Consider the following 18,493-nt stretch of genomic DNA (forward strand, 5'->3'; position numbering starts at 1 on the left):
TTCTGGAGAAAGGGCACCCGGCCCGAGGCTGGGCTGACCACAGGGCCCTGGGTCCCCAGGGGAGGATGCTGAGGCCCTGAGGCTCCTCCCCATCCGGGCCAGGTGTTTGGCTTCTCAGGAGTCACAGATGCCCTAATGCAACCCTGGGCTCGTTCAGTAGAGTCAGACCCAAACACAGATGTCCTACTTACTGTTGGCACCCCAAACCCCAGCTCAGCACCTCCTGCACTGGCCACCCAGGCAGGCCAGGACTGGCCACGGTCCAGCACGCAGTCTCCATGATGCCGCAGACCACACGGCCGCTTGGTGAGAAGAGCTCTGTGCTCTCCAACTGAACGTGGAGCACTAGTGGCCTTCACAGGCCCTGCCCTGCCTCACAACCCCAGGGCACCTTGGTGCCCAGCACAGCCTGCACAGGGGCCTACCCTCAGCCACACGTCCCATTTCCATTTATTAGCCTGGGGACAGCCGGGCAGCCCCAGGCCCTGCATGCACCATGCTGGTCACAGGTCACAGCTCACAGACCTGCCCTGCCCCACCCGGACACCAGGCACACCCATGATAGGCCCCACACCTCTTGGGCCTCTCGTTGAGACTGGTGCTCCGTGCTCTGAAGCTGTCCTTCTCAGGGGTATCATCAAAAGACCGGAGGACGTTGGAGCGCAGGCCCTGTCAGAGTGGAGCAGATTGAGCTGGAATTGGGGGAACTGGCCCTTGAGGCACCCACATGCTTCTTCCCTGTGCACTTATCAGCCCCACCCAGGTATGCTGCCAACCGGGATAAGCTGCAGGTCTAGGACAGCGGTGGCAGCTCCTGCCCCCATGCCCACAAGTGTGTCCCAGTGGGCCAGGCTCAGCAGAGCAAGTTCCTGGGCATCGTAAGCATAGAACCAAACAATGCCCGACCTCTATCACCATCTATCACCCAGCTCCAGCCATGGACAGCCGACAGCAAAGCCAGTCCCAGCCCGAACACTGGCTTACCTTCGTGATAAAAGGAACAAAGTCTTTCCGGAAGGGCAGGCGGCACCTAATGAACCACATAGCTATGACATGATGGGCCAGGCACACAATGTACTGGTTGAACCTGTGAGAAGAAAGTGCAGGAGCTCCATCCTGGCACTTGAGAGAAATGCTCCAGGAGCTGGAAGCACAGACCAATTCCAGGGCACGGAGGCAGCGTGGCTCTCTGCTCCAAGAAGCCTGGCCTCTGGGCTGGCCTCCCAGGGCACGCACACCAGCACTTACTTGGAAGGGTTGGTATATGGCAGGGAGATGGCAAACACGCTCGCATACTGCTCTGCTGCGAAGTTCCTGTAGAGATGAGGCAGCCTGGCCAGAGCTGCGAAGCAAGAAGGTAGCCAGTGAGAGTGCCCAGGCTAGCCCGGCAAAGACAGCCCAAGGCTGCAGCGGGGGCTGATGTCACCAGAGTCCTCTGTTGTCTCTGAAAACCAGTGCTGTCATTTTGACCCAAGAGGGCTGCAAAGGAATAAAGGTCACAGCCCACCAATATGACCCTTGGCCCTGGCCCTCTATACCCAGGGCTGACAAACTATGGTCCCTAGACCAAATCTGGCCAGTGGCCTGCATCTGTATGACCCATGAGCTAAGAATCATTTTTACATTTTTAAAAGGGTTGTAAACAAAATGAATGTACAACATATGTGGCCCGGCTTCTGTTGTCCACACACCTGAGGGCCTACTTAGGGCCAAACACACACTAGGATACTGGGAATGGAGGGGTGAGAGAGGCACCTTTGGTTCCTGGAAGTCACAGTCTGAGAGGTGAGTCAGCAAAGCCCCTCCAAGCTGTGGTGTGTGCTTTGAGGGGGACAAAGAGGAGGCTGTGAGAGCCAGGCTGATTGCAGGGGCCAATGTCAGGTAACAGGAAGCTTCTGTGCAACTTAAACTGACACTGAGGGGAAAAAGGAGCCAGCCACTCAGAGGCTAGAAAGAAGGAAAGCATTCAAGGCACAGGTGCAAAGGCCCTGAGGCAGCAGAGGGTGGCATGTCCCAGGTTCCCAGGAGGATGGTGTACCTACATGCAGCCACAGAAAGGTTACAAGATGAGGTCAGAGAAGTCAGCTCAGGGTGTTTCAGGGAGGGCAGGGCACAGCCCCAAACTCAAGGGTCCACCCCACACTCACACATGCATGCACATGTGCACACATTTACACACATGGAGTGCAGACACTTACTTGACAGGAACTCAAGAAGTGGAATGGCCATACTGGCTGTGGCCGAGATGTGTGTGAGCTTCACAACCAGGATGGGCAGAGCTTTGATCATGATGTCGGGCATCTCCACGCTGCAGATGGCCAGGGCCACCACACACTGGCTGGCGCAGCGGAAGATGAGGCCTTGCTCCAGGCAGTACACCATCTCCCGCTATGGGCAGCACAGATGCCTCAGACCCAGCCCCGGACAAACCAGCCCTCTGTACCCTCACCTGTCTGACAGCTATTCTGGTGAACCAGGGCGTGGTCTACCCTCACCCGCTCTAAAATGTTCTGCACAGAAGGTCAAGGTTTATGAAGGTTAAGTGCCTTGTCCCAGGTCTCTGAGCATCCAAGTGGCAGAGCCACCAGCAGCTGGCCCCACCCAAGCTGACTGGATATGGGGGCTACTCCAGTCAGATGCTTCCTGACACTTCCCCACCAGCCAACACCCTGGAGCCAGGACACGCTGGGCCCATCATTCCCTGGGTTCTGGGACCCCAAAATGGTTGGCCTATATAAGCAAGGGGAGGTTCTGCCTGACACAGTAAGGCCGCGAGGCCCACACGGGCCCCGGCAGTATCCTCCATGAAGACAGTAAGGCTGGGCCCGTAGACTAATGCCAAGTGCAGGCTTGGGCCACAGCCTCAGCACAAACCACCCGGCGGCTCGAGGCCCCACGGATGATCTTGATTTCCTGCAGCTGCCCCACCCCCCAGAAGTGTTTCAGGCCTCAAGGTTCTCAGGGAACTCAGCCCAGCATGGCTAGCTGCCCCCTGGGGGATATGAGGAGGGAACGGGATGGGAAGTGAAGTGTGAATTCCCACAGTGCTGTGGTGATCAGGAACTCAGGAAGCCCAGAGTACAGGCCTCTCTCCTTGCTGGCCATGACTTTGAGCATGCTACCTGACCTCTCTAAGGCAAGGTTTGACAAAAAAAGGTGTCAGGAATTTATTTTATTATTATTTTTTAATCCTCACCTAAGGATATGTTTTTATTTATTTTAGAGGAAGGGAGAGGGAGAGAGAAAACAAAACAAAACATCAATTTGAGAGAGAAACATCAATTGGTTGCCTCCTATATGCACCCTGAACAACCAGGGATCAAACCCACAACCTGGGTATGTGCCCTGACCGGGAATCAAACCCACAACCTTTTGATGTATGGGCTGATGCTCCAACCAAGCTATTCTGGGCAGGGCAGGTGCTGTGAATTTAAATGAGATAGTAGTAAATGTAAGGGCTCAATGTGGGCCTCACTCACAGCAGCAATGAATAAATAAATCAAGCATTGCTATTCATGCTTGCTGCACCTGATGACAGATGTGGAGGTAGACGGAAATCAGGGGGCCCTCGGCCCAGCCACACTGCCTCTCAAAACAGGGCCAGCTCTGCCAAGAAGCTTGGCCACCTGTCCTAAAGCTGTACCAAGGACAAGCCAGGCAATATTCCTCAAAAAGACGCTTCTGCCCGGCCAGCATGGCTCAGTGGTTGAGCATCGACCTGTGAATCAGGAGGTCACGGTTCGATTCTCGGTCAGGACATATGCCCGGTTTGTGGGCTCCATTCCCAGTGGAGGCGTGCAGGAGGCAGCTGATCAATGATTCTCATCACTGACGTTTCTCTCTCTCTCTCCCCCTCTCCCTTCCTCTCTGAAATCAATAAAAACATATATTTTTTTTAAAAAAAAGATGCTTCTGGGTGTGTGTTGGGCGGGGGAGGGGGGAAATCCGGTGCTGCATTAAGCCCACACACCCCAGAGGAGTGCTCAGGAATGCCAGGGGATTCAGATGTCTGCAGTGCCAGGGTGGGTCAGAGCAGGGGTCCAGTGGGCACACACGGAAGCAAAGCCAGGCCCCTTGCCCCGGCCTAGCAGCCACAGTAAGTTAGGAGGAAAATGCTGAGCCCATTTGCCTGAAGTGAACACCCTGAGGATCAGACAGGCACCACAAAGTCCGACTGTCACTCTCCCATCTGGTACCTGTCTGACTTTGTCCAAGTAGTTATGGTAAGAGATCAACGCTGTCAGCACAGGAACCACAGCCAGATATAGGTCAGTTCTGGAGAACCCTTCTGGGGTGCCTCGAAGTCGTTCAAGGGTCTTGGGACCTGAAAGCTAACAGACAAGGGCCAGATGTGAAGCCGTGCTTGGTGGCTAAGTCAACCGTCGGGGGGGCAGAAGTCCCTGGGAACATAGGCCCAGTGGGAGGAGGGTCAAAAGCCCAGGGCCTTCCTACTTTCTTTTCCGGCCAAAGGTCTGCCTTTTCAGGGAGAGACAGGAAATGTGATTGGTGTCCCTATCACAGGAGCCCCGGTGAGGAAGAGACCTCACACTCAGTATCCTGAGTTCTAGCTCTATATTGGGGACCTCCCATTTTCTGCCCCATAAGCTGGAAAGAAGGGCGGGTCCTGGACGCATGGTCTGCACTCTAGACAGAGATCACATCTCTGAAGGAAATGCTTTGATCATGTTGGTTTCACCATGCCTCCCAGGGCTTGAAGCCTTTTGGAGAGAGAGGAACTATGCTGCAGCACCACCGCCAGTGGCACAGGAACCCTTCAGTGAGTGACACAGGAAGCAGCATGTTACCATGGAGCACAGAGCAGAAGACAGCTGGTCAACGCTGCATGGAGAGGTGAAAATGAGGACCTTGTAACGCAGCGACTCAGGCAGCTTGCTGAGCACAAGCTTCAGCACCTTCCAGTCAGTCTCCTGCAGGAAGAGGGGTCAGTCAGGGGGAGTTCTGCACCCTGGAGAGGGGAGATGGAGTTTCCAAGTTTGAATCTCTAGGCCAGCGGTTCTCAACCTGTGGGTCGCGATCCCTTTGGCGGTCAAACGACCCTTTCACAGGGGTCGCCTAAGACCATCCTGCATATCCGATATTTACATGACGATTCATAACAGTAGCAACATTACAGTTATGAAGTAGCAACGAAAATGATTTTATGGTTGGGTCACAACATGAGGGACTGTATTTAAAGGGCCAGAGGTTGAGAACCACAGCTCTAGTTGGAGCTGAATAGCTGGTGCGGGTGGGGTGTGTGGACCCTCCTCTTGTTTTCCACGCTTCTGGGCAGGGCAACAGCTGCCCTTCCCTTTGCCAGGGAGGCCCAGTGCGGAGCCAACACTGCCTCTCTCTTCTTAGCTGGATCTGGAACTTCCACCCACCTGGCTCCATCCTTCCCGTTCGCCCAACAGAGACCATGGGACTGCCTGCCTACTGCAGGGGCCCTCACTGATGCCCACTCAGCACAACAGATAAGGTGCTAGTACAGCAGGAAAAGCTATTGCACCAGCTCCAAGGGAGCAGCAGCAAGCATCCTCTACAATCCACGAGCCCGGGTAACTGTTGCAGGACTGAAGTCAACTCAGGGCCACAACAATGGGAAGGACACAGTCACGGCACCACCAGACCCATTTGGTGGCCCCCCAACCTCCATTAGAGGTGACCCTGCCATGAGCTACACCAACCGCCACAAGTCCTGAAAGCCTTCCTCAGGCCCCATCTGTGATACGGAGGCCTTGAGAGTCACAGGAAATCTCTGACGGTGCCCTCCGCTGTAGCCCTCAGGAGCTCCCCTAGCCCGTTACAGGCTGTGCTGCCCCACCCTGCCCCGGCACACTGCTGCCCACTTCTTTCTTGCTGTCCCGTCAGGAAATGGGCCTAAACTCTTCTGCCTCCCCATCTCCACCCAGCTACACCTCTGCTAACAAAACTGCACCTACCCTACTTCAAAGCTTGCTTCCTCCTGCCCCTGGGACCTTCCCCGCCTTTCAAAACTGCCTTACATGCCCCTCCAGGTGCCCCAAGCAGATGTGGCCGCATTCCCTTGCAGTCCCACAGGCCATCTGCTCCGGAGGCCAGCCCTGCTCCAGGACTCCAGCTGTCTGTCTGGACACCTTAGTCCTGCACCAAAACCATCTCCTGGAGGCAGGAACATTCCACACCCAGCTCTGCACACAGCAGATGCTCAGCACATCGCTACAGAACTGCTGTGCAACCTCAGGACAGACACCTGAAAACCAGCAGCAAGCTTCCCAAGGTCACTAATACAGGGAAAGGGACTGTATGACACTGGGCAGCACCAGTCATTGCTGTCTGCCATTAGGGAGCTCAAGGGACCAGCCAGCTCACCTGCTTCAAACACTGCAGGAGGACTCCGAAGACCAGGGAGTAGGGCAGAGAGCCAAGCCGTACAGCGGGGCCTGCAGATGCTGGGCCAGACAGCCCGGTGGGAGGGGACAGGGGGCCACTGGCCTTCTTCTCAGAGCCTCTCTCTACCTCCCTGTGGAAGCAAACGGGGAAGCACTGAGGCCGAAGCCCCCGATCCGTAGGGTAAGAAGACCCACTGGGCCCCTCAGACACAGGGCAATCCTTGGGGTGAAGAGCAGCTAGCTCCACCAACCTGCCCCGTAACCTTAACGCCATGACACGGGGAAACGGGTCTGACAGCGGCAGGGAAAGAGGTCAGCCACACGTACATGTAGTCACAGAGGCAGTAGGGGCTGAACCGCACCACGCCATCCTTGGTGGGCAGGCCGAGGCGATGCAGCGAGTCGGCCCGCAGCAGCAGCAGGAAGTCGAAGGCCTGCAAGAAATAGAAAGCGCCATCCACAGAGCAGGACCATACTGGACCCACGCCCTCACACCCACACGTTTCTCAGGAAAGGCTGCTTCCACTAACAGCAATCACACCCCAACTTCTCCACGCAGTGGCAGGTGGTAAGCTGCAGCATTCACGGCCCTGTCCCTCAGAGCCCAAGGGCTCTGTGACAGTCCCATAGCAGATGGCAATGCTGTGGCCTCTCACACCATAGGTCCCACCCCCAGGACAAAGGAAAAGGATGCCTTTCCTGCTGGCTGGACAGCACTGCACCAGGCCTGAAGTGCCGGAGAGCAAACCTCTACTCAGGACACTGTCACTTCCTCCAGTGAATGAAGGCTCACTTAACTGGGCTCCCTTCAGGGCTGCCCCATCAGGGAGATGCTCTGGGCAGGGCCGGGCTTCTGTCCCAGAGACCTTGGCTCAGCCTGGTGCCAGCATGCACAGTGGAAGCTCAAGGCAGTTTGTCCTGCCAAGCCCCCAACCCCACACAGCCACACGCTCTGCGGTAGGTTGCCGACAGACTGAAGCACCAGGAATGGAACACATGCCACCCTGTAAGTTGGTGTGACCCTTTCTCTGTCCCCCTCCCGGGCCACTGTGTGACTCCGAATGACATGCCAGAGGCTCTCAGGCTGCAGGCAAAGAGAAGGGCAGCAGGTGCCGCAGCTGGTATTAGCGGAAGGAACAGTCTGCTGAAACCCCTCCCCCTCCCCGGGACATCTGCCACCAAGTCTCCTGTTTGAGGTCCCTATACCACCAACACTGAGGCAGCTGCTGGGCCCCCGGGGAATCTACCTCAGGCCAGCCCAGCAGGCCCATCATACCTGCAGCCGGATGCTGCTGGCAATGGGCAGGGTATAGCTGTGCTTATAGTGGAGCTGGATGTGACTGACGAGCATGTCGTACACACGCATAGCGTGGCTGGCAGGCAAGGTATACAGCTTGGTCTGCAGAGAAAGTAAGCTGGTCACCAGGAGGGCAGGAGGCCACAATGCAGCCAGGGAGCTGGCACCTGGCACCCAGAAGGAGAGAAACCAGAACAGGCTTTAGAGGCAACTGGGTAGCATCTACCATTTAAAATGCATGAACACTTCCAAGTCTCCAGGACTTTGCCCCTCAGACATCCCCACACGCAGGCTCTCAGTAATAGCAAATATCAGAGCCAGCCTCGTCCCTGTCATCACAGGGAATCAGTTACTACATCAGGAAAGTCCATCCAGCAGAGCACCATACAGCCGGGTGTGAGAGGAGACCCTGGGCTGACAGAGCACTCACCACCACACGGCAGAGGAGAATAAACCAGGGCACGACAAGCTCGCAGGGTGCTCTGTGAGGGGTATAGGGTGTCTTTTTATTTTTTTTTAATTGAATTCAGAGGAAGGGAGGATAGAAACATCAATGATAAGAGAGAATCACTGATCAGCTGCCTCCTGCACACCTACTGGCGAATCAAGCCCACAACCCAGGCATGTGCCCTGACCAGGAATCGAACTGGTGATCTCTTGGTTCATAGGTCATAGGAGCCACTTCAGTCAGGCATAGGTGTCTTTTTTTTTTTCCCCATAGGTGTCTTTTGAAGTGATAAAGATGTTCTAAAAGTGTCTGTAGTGATGGCTACACAACTCTATGACTACACTGAAAACCACTGAATCATACACTTTAAACAGGTGAATTGTATGGTATGTAAATCATATCTCAATAAAGCTGTTAATAAAATCAAATAGCCTTGGGGACAAATGGATGGCAGCCCTCCCCTCCTCAACTGCTGGGAGAGCTGAGGGCATTGTTGGGCAATGACTCAGGAATGGCTCTGCACAGTATGGCCCTGACCAGGCTGCGTCCACCCCTCTCCATGCTGTGACAAGTCAGAATCACACCCAGGCTGCCCTCTTTGACCCCCATGGAGTGCCCAGTTCTCCCAGGAGATGTGTCCCCCAAAGATCAGCACTCTAACAGACACAGCTGGTCATCACACCCCCTCCCAGAAGAGCGGAGGCCCACCTGAAGGATGACTAGGAGCCCCAGGACAGCAGTCTTCACGTCCTCCAAGGAGGCAGAGTATGCCGCCATGTCTCTTTCCTCCAGCTCTGGGGGCGGAGAGAGGGAGCGGGCAATCACCTTCGGAGAGAAGACCTGTATTTAAATCCCGGATCCAGGCTCCCAGAAGGAGCACCCGTGAGATTCCGAACTGTCCCCCAGCATGTACTTTCTCCTTGACTTCTCAAAAGGAGAGGTGCACTCTATGCACCTGAGGAATCGCTCAGACACTGTGCTGCCTTTCCAAATTAAAAGAAAAGGGTGCTGTCGGTGTAGGCAGACCGTGGCCAAGCCCCACCCCAGCTGACTTGGGCTACCACCGCAGCCGCTTCCCAGGCCCCCGGCAGCAGGACACTGCTGAGCGCCCATCACTGCTGGGAGGGAAGCCCTGCCGCTGAGAGACCCAGCCAGTCACTCTGCAGAGGATGGGGACAGAGTCCAGAGCATGCTGCTGCATGCAGGGCTTTGCCCCAAACAGGAGGGGTCCTTCTAGCAGCCCAGGGACCCGGAGCCCCCGGAGCTCTCACTTTCTCAATGATGTCCAGCAGGCTGTTGAAGTGGTGGGTGTGGCAGCCTTCGGCCAGGTCCACCAGCAACTGGGTGGCCAACTTCCGGACCTGGTGGTCTCTGTCCTCAGGGATGTGGGAGAGCTGTGAGATGACCACCGTGTTGATCAGCTCCTCCTACAGCAAGCACAGGGGAGTGAGGGGAGCTGCCTGAGACAGAGGCTGGAAAGCAGCCAAGGCACCACTCCAAATGGGGAAACGCATGGCAGGGATGTGTCAGCGCCTAAGAGGCCAGAGTCCCTCCCAGGGTGCTCTACCTGGCCCCTCAGTTCAGGAGAATGGCAATGGCTACATGACGGCCCCGCCTAGGCACAGGCCCTCAGCCTCAGACATGATGCCACAGTGAATGTCCTCACTTGCTCTTTGTCACTGACCATCACAAATAACACACTCTTACATGGAAGGCCCTGTGTGTGTGCATCTGGGGTATGAAGGCCTTGTCCCTAAATCACGGAGTCCACCTTAATAGGACAGCATGACGAGAGCTTTGGGGAAGGCAGGGCAAGACTGACCCTGATGGGAGGGATCCGAGAACCCAGAGCGGCTTCCTACAAGAGCGGCACTGCGCTGGGCTCTGAAGGAGGGCGGAACGCCAAGACACAGGGACTCAGGGAAAGGGAAGGCTGAGAGGGCAGGAGGAACACCGGGAATGCCGGGTGCGCTGAAAAGCAAGGGAAGCACAGAGCCTGAGGTGCCTCTGCTGGAGGAAAGAGCATGGCGGGCAGGCTCCGGCCACAAACCCAGTGAAAGATGGGCTGGAGGGAGGAAACGCAGTGGAGAGGCAGGCAGGCCTGGCACTACCCCAGCAGCTAGTGGTCGGGCTGGGTCCAGAGGGTGAGTGTGATTACAAAGACAAAAAGGAAGAAAACATCCCCATGCAAGACTCTGCAAAAACTCCTAACAGGACAGGAACCGTGCCCTCCTGGCTGCTCAGCCACACCTCTGAGCCCAGCACAGGCCTGGCAGAGGACACCATGGAATATATGGATGGATGGATGGATGGATGGGTAAACCAACAAGGGAGAAACAGACAAAGCCCATTGAGAAAACCTGCTACAAAGGAGTGTGTCAGATCCCAAGTCCCGGGCAGATCCCCGGAGGCTCTCAGTGCCCAGTGAGGGCCATGCAGGGCCTCTAGGGCCAGCCTCACCCTCAACCCTGATGCCCCAGGTGCCCCCGCCAGCCATGGGACACACACCTCATAGAACTGCCTGTTGATGAGCAGCACGAAGGACAGGACGTCCAGCACCTTGATGCGCACAGCACTGCGAGATTCATTCCTAGGGACGAAGGCACACCTCCTGGGGCCTGGTGGCAGCACCACTGCCAGTCTCACCCCCTGCACGCAGCCCTGCTAACACTGCATCCCAAACTCCGAGAGCTCCCCCAGGGACCCAGACCGCAGGCCCACCGCAGGAAACTAAGCCCTCCCACCCAAGCCTGGGTGGCAAGACACTGACTCTATTTCTCCCTGTGTGAGGTCCAGCTTGTCAACATCCAAGGAACTGAGGAATGAGACACCGAGCTCGGCCCTCAGAGAGGCATCTTTCTAGACAACCACTCTGCATGAAGAAGCAGAGGCCTCCAGAATTCTGCCCTACAGGAAAGCAACATTTTCCTGCTCATTGAGAACAATTACTTCCAAGAATCAGAAAGGAAAGCCCTCACTCTTGGTGTCCTAGACCCCAGCCCAGTGGTCGTCAAACTCATTAGTCAACAGAGCCAAATATCAACAGTACAACGATTGAAATTTCTTTTGAGAGCCCAATTTTTTAAACTTACACTATATAGGTAGGTACACTGTTATTAACTTAATTAGGGTACTCCTAAGGCTGAGGAAGAGCCACACTCAAGGGGCCAAAGAGCCTCCTGTGGCTCGCGAGCCGCAGTTTGCCGACCACTGCCCCAGCCCAAGGCATAGACACAGGGTCAGGGTCCAGGGCCCAAGAGGTCTCCAGAGTCTCCCTACCTGAAGAATTTCTCCATCAGTAACTGCAGGTTGTGAATCCAGCCAACCTTCGCTGGGTGGATTGACTGAGCCCTGTAGGTTATTAAGTTTAAGAGGGAGGACTCCTGTCAAAAGAAGAAAAACCTGTTGTGAATGAGCCACTTTGCCCCTCCAGAGATTCTGTAATAAGCACACCCTGTGCTAATGGCCCAGGAGAACAGTTTGCTCAGTGAGACCAGCCACTTCAAGGCCCAGGTGGGGAGCCTACCAAGACAAAGCTTTACTGGCAGCAGCGAAAATTCATTTAAAAGCGCATGTAAAGCCTTGGCATTAAGCTGAGCATTTCTGGCACAAGGACTGCCTACCGCCGAGAGCAGACATGCTGAGCAACAAGTCTCCGCGGCGCTGGCCAGCGCCTTCCTCCGCACAGGTGGGAGGAAACTGACAATTAGGCTAGCGCTGTGCTCTGACCCACACACTGTTTTCTGACGCCTTCACAGGCTTCCCTGCTGGAGTACAAATCTCAGGAGAGCAGGAGCCTTTGTTTCAAACACAATTTCAAACCCACGCAGCCAGGGTTTCCGGAGCTGAGCAGAACCGCCCTCCCTAGAAGCCTGGTGGAACCACCCTCTTGCCTGAGCAGCAAAGGCCCCACCAGGTTTGCGAGAGGTGGTCTTACAGGTCTTTGGTCTGCACATCTCTCAATGAGCTCAAAGTATCTCTCCTGTGAGCCATGGAACTCGTTCTGATCACATAGCTCTTCCACTGTGGTCAGCAGGTCATGGACAATGGCTCTGAGCTCTGGGCTCTCCAGGCTCTGCAACACAAAGGTGCAATTACACAGGAGTGACTTCTGGCTTCCCTCAAGGACTCAAAACCAGCTGCATCCAGATCCCCCTCATGCCCTTCCACTGGACAGGGGGAATGACCCCCACGATGCTGGGACCCCTAAAGCAGCCGGGCTGTTCCTGCTCATTCACCAACCCCAGGGAGTCCTGGCTGTGCCCACACAGGGATCAGCTCCCAGTACTTCACACACCCCCAGGCTCAAACACCCTCTGAAGACCCCAGGGAACCGTCTCCAGCCTGCCACTCTGGGATGAAGCGCCAGCTGGTCAATGGACAATGAGGGATGAGAGTCCAATCCTTCCTTCCCCTGGCTGGCCACCTAAACACTGGTCCACGCCGAGTCCCCCAGAAGACCCAGCTCTGAGCCCTTGCTAGACAAGACTTGGTGATCTCTGTAGCCCCCACATCAGCATGTCCCCCTCCTGCTGTGGTCACACTGTCCATATTATACCAAGGTATGGCTGGCTTTCTAGATGCTGAGGGAACTGTCTTCAGGGTCCACTTCCAGGCCATCAAGTTGACCCAATCCTGATCAATGCCAGCACTTCCCCCTGAACACCTGCTACATATTCCTGCTCCCAATGATGGAGCATACTTGGAAAACCCAACTGTCTTTAGTGGATGGTGAGTTGACCCCACTGAGAATCATCAGGGAACACACCAGGCAGGCTCAGAGGGAAGGGCTTATGAGAGCTATCGTTCAGGTGAGATGAGCCAGCCAGCCCCACAGGTCCAGGACCCTGGTCCCCTTGGGCCTGCTTGTCCATGGTCTTGGTCCTCCCTGTCCCCAGTCTCCTCACTGGCCTGACCTGAAGCTGCTGAAGCAGGCGCTCGATAATGTTCAGCAGAATGTCCCATGTCACAGCCTGGAGCTCCCTCTTGTACTTCTTGATGAGCCTGGTTATAGAGAGGACGATCTCATAGGACACCACCTCGTTTGGACAGGACATGGCCTGGAACACAAGGCCCAGGGAGCAGGCGATGGTTAGCCACTTCCTGCTCACCCACAGGAAGCCCCCATCACGTCACCCTTGAAACCAGGCATAAGACGCCTGAGAGGGCCACGCTCCCCACACTTATCCCAGGGGCCACCCAAGAATCACAGGAATCCAGAAGTGTTTTCTACACTGGCTCCAAAAGGCCTGACTCGGCTAAATTTCAGGGCCCTGCCCTAACCAGTTTGGCTCAGTGGATAGAGCGTCAGCCTGCGGACTCAAGGGTCCCAGGTTCGATTCCGGTCAAGGGCATGTACCTTGGTTGCGGGCACATCCCTAGTGGGGAGTATGCAGGAGGCAGCTGATCGATGTTTCTCTCTCATCGATGTTTCTAACTCTCTATCCCTCTCCCTTCCTCTCTGTAAAAAATCAATAAAATATATTTTTTTAAAAATAAAATAAAAAAATAAATTTCAGGGCCCTGACTTACTGGCCAAGAGGAGCCTGAAAGCTACCTTGAGGCAAGCTAAGCCCAAAGGCCCCACACTCCACGGCCCAATGAGGTATGGGCAGGGCAGGAAAAACAGCCCATCAGGAGATTCGTTGTTGACCCTGTACACAACACTGCTCGTCTGAGCTGCTTTCCCTGTGTGAGATGAGGTTGGTACGATGGCCCAGCTCGCCGCGGTGCTGTGATAACTACGTGAGAAACATACACAGAAAGTACTCCGAATACGACCAGGCACCATGGAAACAGAAGCCCCATCACTGGCCTCAATTCTACAGCGAGTGATTTTACCAAATGAAATCCTCACCAGTTAGTGTCGCCATCCCTGGCGGAACCTTGAGCAGTTCTAATGATAATTTTCAAGATACGAAATTCTTAAGATACACGATTTGCTTGAGGAAGAGACTTTCAAACGGCCCAAAACCTCATTTCCAGTTGCAAAGCAAGAGACTGGAATATCCCCACAGCCCCTGCAGCAGAACCCGTCCAATGGGTCTGCTCTGGCCAGGCAGGAAACCCCTCCTGCGGCACAAAACGTGAGTTACCTCATAAAATGATGGCAGCACAGATGTCGGGGAGTTCTTGAGAGAATGGAGTCGGTGGGCTCCCCAGAGAGCCATGCCAACAAAGAACACAGCTCCTCTCAGCAGCGGGGCATCTTCCATGTAGGCTCTGAAAATGTTCCCCAGAAAGACGAATGTGAGCAGAGCCTGGGGCCAGCATCTGCCTGCTGCAGGGCCCCAGGGTAGGCCCAGGGTGGGCCCAGGCTCCTTGTAGCCTCCCCAGAGGTCCCTGCACTTATGGGGTCAAGGCAAAGCTGGGTGAGGAGTACTGGTCAGGGAACACAGAGGTCAGGGTCAGCAGCAACCATCTGATTCATTCACACATTGCTCACCACAGAGCCATGCTAGATGCCAGGGCATGGAGGTGAAAGAGAGCTTACAATCCAGGAGACACAGATATGAACCAAAGAGCCACGTAAGGAAATGCCAAGTTGCTACCTCAAATCACAGCTAAGAAGAAAAATCCCAGGATAGGTAAGCAATACCTGCTTGGGGTACTGAGGGAATCAACAATGGCGCCTAGATGTCAAGGAGCACTCAGAGAAACTTAACCAAGGTGAAAGATATTCCAGCAAGAGCAAAGGACACGTGCAGAGGCCCATGGCAAGACGGAGGGAGTGAGAGGCTATGGCTGGGGCAGAGCCTGACCACCGGGCCTTGCTGCAATGAGGAGTTTGGTTTTGACTCTGAGAGCCCTGAGAACCGCTGTAGCTTCACGCACAGGGTGACAGAGATCTGCGCTGGAAAAAGAACACGTGGCTGCCGTGTGGAGGAATGGACCTCGAAAGGCCAAGAGTGGGTAGAGCCGTCCGAGGAGATGAGAGCTGAGGGGGTGAGGTGGGGGCCCTCGGTGGACAGATGTAAGCCACCTCCAAGGGACAGAGCAACAGGACTGATAATGGTTTGACTGTGAGAGGTGAGGGCAAGGGCCTCAAAACAGGATCAAAGGTAGGCAGCCTCACTGGACAAGATCCAAATATGGGAGGGAGATTTCGAGTTCAGTTTTGAACGTTCTGACTTTACCAGCAGAAGCTGAAGAGGAGAGCAGATCAGGAGCATGAAGATGTACGCTCTAGCTTTAGGGCAGCTTCTGGAGCAGTCACCCCAAAGGAACAGGAAACCTCCCCGTTAGCCTATACCAGGCAAGAGCCAACACAGACAACTTCCTCACGAAGGCTCTGCAGCAGCGGATCCAGCACTTTACCCTCACCTTCTGCCCAGGCCTTCACCACACTCACCTGTCCTCCATGATGCGGCACATGTTATAGATAGCGCTGTGGCCCAGGTGGGTGCCCAGAAGGTTACGCATCAGCTGGGAAACAAAACACACCAGATCCCATTGGCAGATACAGGTCCCAGATACGAGTCCCAGGGCCCCAAGCTCTGGCCAGCCCTGCACAGCCACTGCTCCAACACCCTTCATGCCCAGCCATTTTCAACCATTTCTTCCCAAACACAGAGGCCACAGAGTTCCCAAAATGCCACCAAAACCCTGACTCAGCTCAACCACCTTAGGAAAATGTCACTGGACTCCCCTCAACAGGCCATTGTGTGGCCATTCCAAAAATCAGATGGCCATTCATTAAAGACTAGATGGCCCTTGTCCTGCCCATGCACCTGGCTTATAACTTCATCTAGGGAAGGACTCTCTAGGACAACAGTTCAGACCCCCACCTTCCAGCAAGGCTCACAGAGCTCCTTGACATTGATGGTGCGACAGAGAGTGACAATAAAGAGGGGGAGGCTCTCGGCTGGCAGGCAGTTGTAGCAGACCACGGCATCCAGCACCTGCAGAGACACCTGGTGGGGTGGAGAGAGAGGTCACACCAGCCCTGCCTCAACTCCTGCTCATGGGGAGGCAACATCCCCAGCCTCCTTCCCACCCTCCTCTGGTCAGTGACTATTGCCCCACCCCTCTGCCAAAGCAGCCTTCCTCAAACCACAAGAGCAAGTGTCTGGGGCACTTCTATATCCCAAACACTGTGGATCAGCCCATCCTGAACGATGACCCCACACAGAGGTCACCCAATACCCTTACTTACAGGAGAGTGTGAGGCTCAGAGAAGCCGAGCAGCTTGCCTGGAGCCACAGGGTCAGTGAGGGCACTTAATCCCACAGCCCACCCAGACCGCCCAGAAGGAGGCTGAAAGAAACTGCCTCCGAGAGGGCAGCTACTGACCTCTATGTCCACGGAGGACACAGTCTGCACACACAGCAGGCAGATCATGCTGTTGGAGGAAGCGCAAAGTCAACTGAAAGGTTATTTCCCAGAGGCTGCGTGGCTCCAATTCACTTTCTGGTGACTCCACAGAGGGGCTCCGCCTCCCTAGGGCCCCACTCACCCACGACAGGCAGGTGGTCATGCTGCCCCTGCCCTCATGGATTTCACAGAATATTCAGAAAAAATGACAACAAGTAAGTAAAACCAGGTAAAATTACATCCATTAAAAATAAAATACTAGGTCAAGCCTCAAAATAGCAACTTAAGTAGAAGGTAGCTATGGCCACTTCTAACTTCTCCATTTATCTGGTGGTTTCAACAGCTCTATTCACCCCAAGAGCTGAACTGAAGACCCAAGACAGTGGGGCTAGGATCAGAGTAATGTTGTTAGAATTCTTTTCTTACTGGACCATTGATGCAATATATTCATCGAGGTAACAACTGTTGAATTTGACCAAGTTCACAAGCACCAGAAGGAATTCTGAGGACAGGCCGATATCCATCCACTGCAGGACAAACTCAGCTGGGGAGAAGAGGAGAGCAATGTACTTCCTCCCACCTCCTGCCCAGGAAAACACATCCCATCCCACTCAAGGCTGGGAACCCCATCATCAGTCCCCATGCAATGACAGGCAGATCACGCATGCACAAAGTCGAGGGAGGCTCAGCTGGAGCCTGAGCAGGTCAGCATATCACAGACGCTGGAATTTAAATTCACCAACACCCAGCATGCACCGAGGGAGATCTGGGCTGAGAATCAATAGCAGCGCTTGTGCATCTGATGCTCAGAGACCTGGCCCCAACGCCAAGGGTGCCAGCACCAGCAGGACACATGTTTAGGAGGCAGATTCCTGGCCCCCCATCCCCAGAAAGAATCTCTCGAAGGAGACACAGCAATGCTTGGCATTAGCCAAGTAAACTTAGACAGCAAACCTGACCATGACCCCCTGTCAGCACCTGGCCTGGAGGCAAACTAACAGCTGAGGCCCATTTCTGGGCAATACAACAGCAAAGAATTTAGTCCGATTTACTTCTTCCTCCTCCTTTCCCTCCTCCCCTGACCAGTGACATGAAATCTCAAGACTCACAGAAACCTCACACCATCAGAACAACAAACAAAAAGCCAGCAAAGGAGAGAGCTGGAGGTCAGACCCAGGGCACGAAGAGGGCAAGAAGGCAGACCCAGTGAGGCGGCCCCGACCCCCCAGAAAGCTCAGGGCACTCTGGGTAAAACACAGTCTAATGCCCAGATCAGCATCCTGCACTTCCTACAGCAGCACTCAGACCACCTCCTGCCTGCCTGAAAGGCACAGCTAAGCCGCATTCCCCAGGAGTTCTGAGCCAGCAGGTCTGGAGGGAAGCCCAGGACTCTGCATTTTTAACAAGCTCCCCCAGGAGATTCGGTGGCTAACCCAGGTGTCCCGGGTAAGCAGAGCTGTGTGGTGCAGCGCTGTCTGCAGGCCATTCCTGCACACTGCAGCACTCCCGCAGGGCCCCAGTGGCTTCTACATCCCAGATTAAATTTGATCACCAAGGCCAGAGAAACCTCACACCCATTGCGGCACCCACCCAGCTCTTCTTCCAAGTAGGTAATGTGTCTCCCATTATCCGTAAGGGCCTTGAAAACTTCCAGTCTTTCGTGGAGGTCTTCGTTGGAGGGATAATCCTTGATGACCTTGAAGAAGAGGGCCCTGAGCACACCCAAGCGATCCCCCTGAAGACAAAACCACAAGGTTAGCAGTCCTGCTGGGATCCCTGGTCACCTGGGCTCTCTGAGCAGCTGGAAGAAGTCGAGGAAGTGCAGCAGGCTCCAAAACTCGCAACTCTGGGCCCTTTTTCCTTCCCACAGGAACTGGCTATGAGGGGCAAACTGGGAACATCAGAGCAGCTCCGAGTAGGGGACCAGACGCACTGGTCACCGGCTGACCAGCATGTGTGAAGCACCCACTATGTATTTGGCTGTGGGCACACAGTAGGGACAGTGCAGTTCCATACCCCCACCTCTACCACACTGAGCCCAGAGTGGATACATTTGTGCTCACA

The 18,493-nt window shown here is 55.0% G+C and overlaps 1 protein-coding gene across 10 annotated transcripts in view; it reads right to left on the bottom strand.

Annotated features, from left to right (window-relative positions):
* Positions 1 to 18,493, bottom strand: part of TSC2 (TSC complex subunit 2) — a 37,095-nt gene that overhangs the window by 12,715 nt on the left and 5,887 nt on the right. For 5 of the 10 annotated variants that reach the window (XM_036309218.1, XM_036309217.1, XM_036309214.1 and 2 more), the window contains exons 5-25: positions 18,020 to 18,164; positions 16,856 to 16,973; positions 16,409 to 16,457; positions 15,904 to 16,029; positions 15,468 to 15,541; positions 14,212 to 14,338; positions 13,033 to 13,176; positions 12,054 to 12,191; positions 11,396 to 11,499; positions 10,625 to 10,706; positions 9,388 to 9,543; positions 8,825 to 8,941; positions 7,648 to 7,770; positions 6,699 to 6,805; positions 6,352 to 6,502; positions 4,806 to 4,928; positions 4,197 to 4,331; positions 2,199 to 2,388; positions 1,249 to 1,342; positions 985 to 1,087; positions 575 to 669 (exon numbers count right to left, since the gene is read on the bottom strand). In XM_036309218.1, the coding sequence (XP_036165111.1) occupies positions 575 to 669; positions 985 to 1,087; positions 1,249 to 1,342; positions 2,199 to 2,388; positions 4,197 to 4,331; positions 4,806 to 4,928; positions 6,352 to 6,502; positions 6,699 to 6,805; positions 7,648 to 7,770; positions 8,825 to 8,941; positions 9,388 to 9,543; positions 10,625 to 10,706; positions 11,396 to 11,499; positions 12,054 to 12,191; positions 13,033 to 13,176; positions 14,212 to 14,338; positions 15,468 to 15,541; positions 15,904 to 16,029; positions 16,409 to 16,457; positions 16,856 to 16,973; positions 18,020 to 18,164 (2,501 nt within the window). Of the gene's footprint in view, positions 1 to 574; positions 670 to 984; positions 1,088 to 1,248; positions 1,343 to 2,198; positions 2,389 to 4,196; positions 4,332 to 4,805; positions 4,929 to 6,351; positions 6,503 to 6,698; positions 6,806 to 7,647; positions 7,771 to 8,824; positions 8,942 to 9,387; positions 9,544 to 10,624; positions 10,707 to 11,395; positions 11,500 to 12,053; positions 12,192 to 13,032; positions 13,177 to 14,211; positions 14,342 to 15,467; positions 15,542 to 15,903; positions 16,030 to 16,408; positions 16,458 to 16,855; positions 16,974 to 18,019; positions 18,165 to 18,493 lie in introns of those variants that run through there. The other 5 variants (XM_036309219.1, XM_036309216.1, XM_036309220.1 and 2 more) reach the window with 5 other exon arrangements.

The sequence above is a fragment of the Myotis myotis genome, unplaced genomic scaffold (genome assembly GCF_014108235.1).
Source record: "Myotis myotis isolate mMyoMyo1 unplaced genomic scaffold, mMyoMyo1.p scaffold_m19_p_5, whole genome shotgun sequence".
NCBI lineage: Eukaryota > Metazoa > Chordata > Mammalia > Chiroptera > Vespertilionidae > Myotis > Myotis myotis.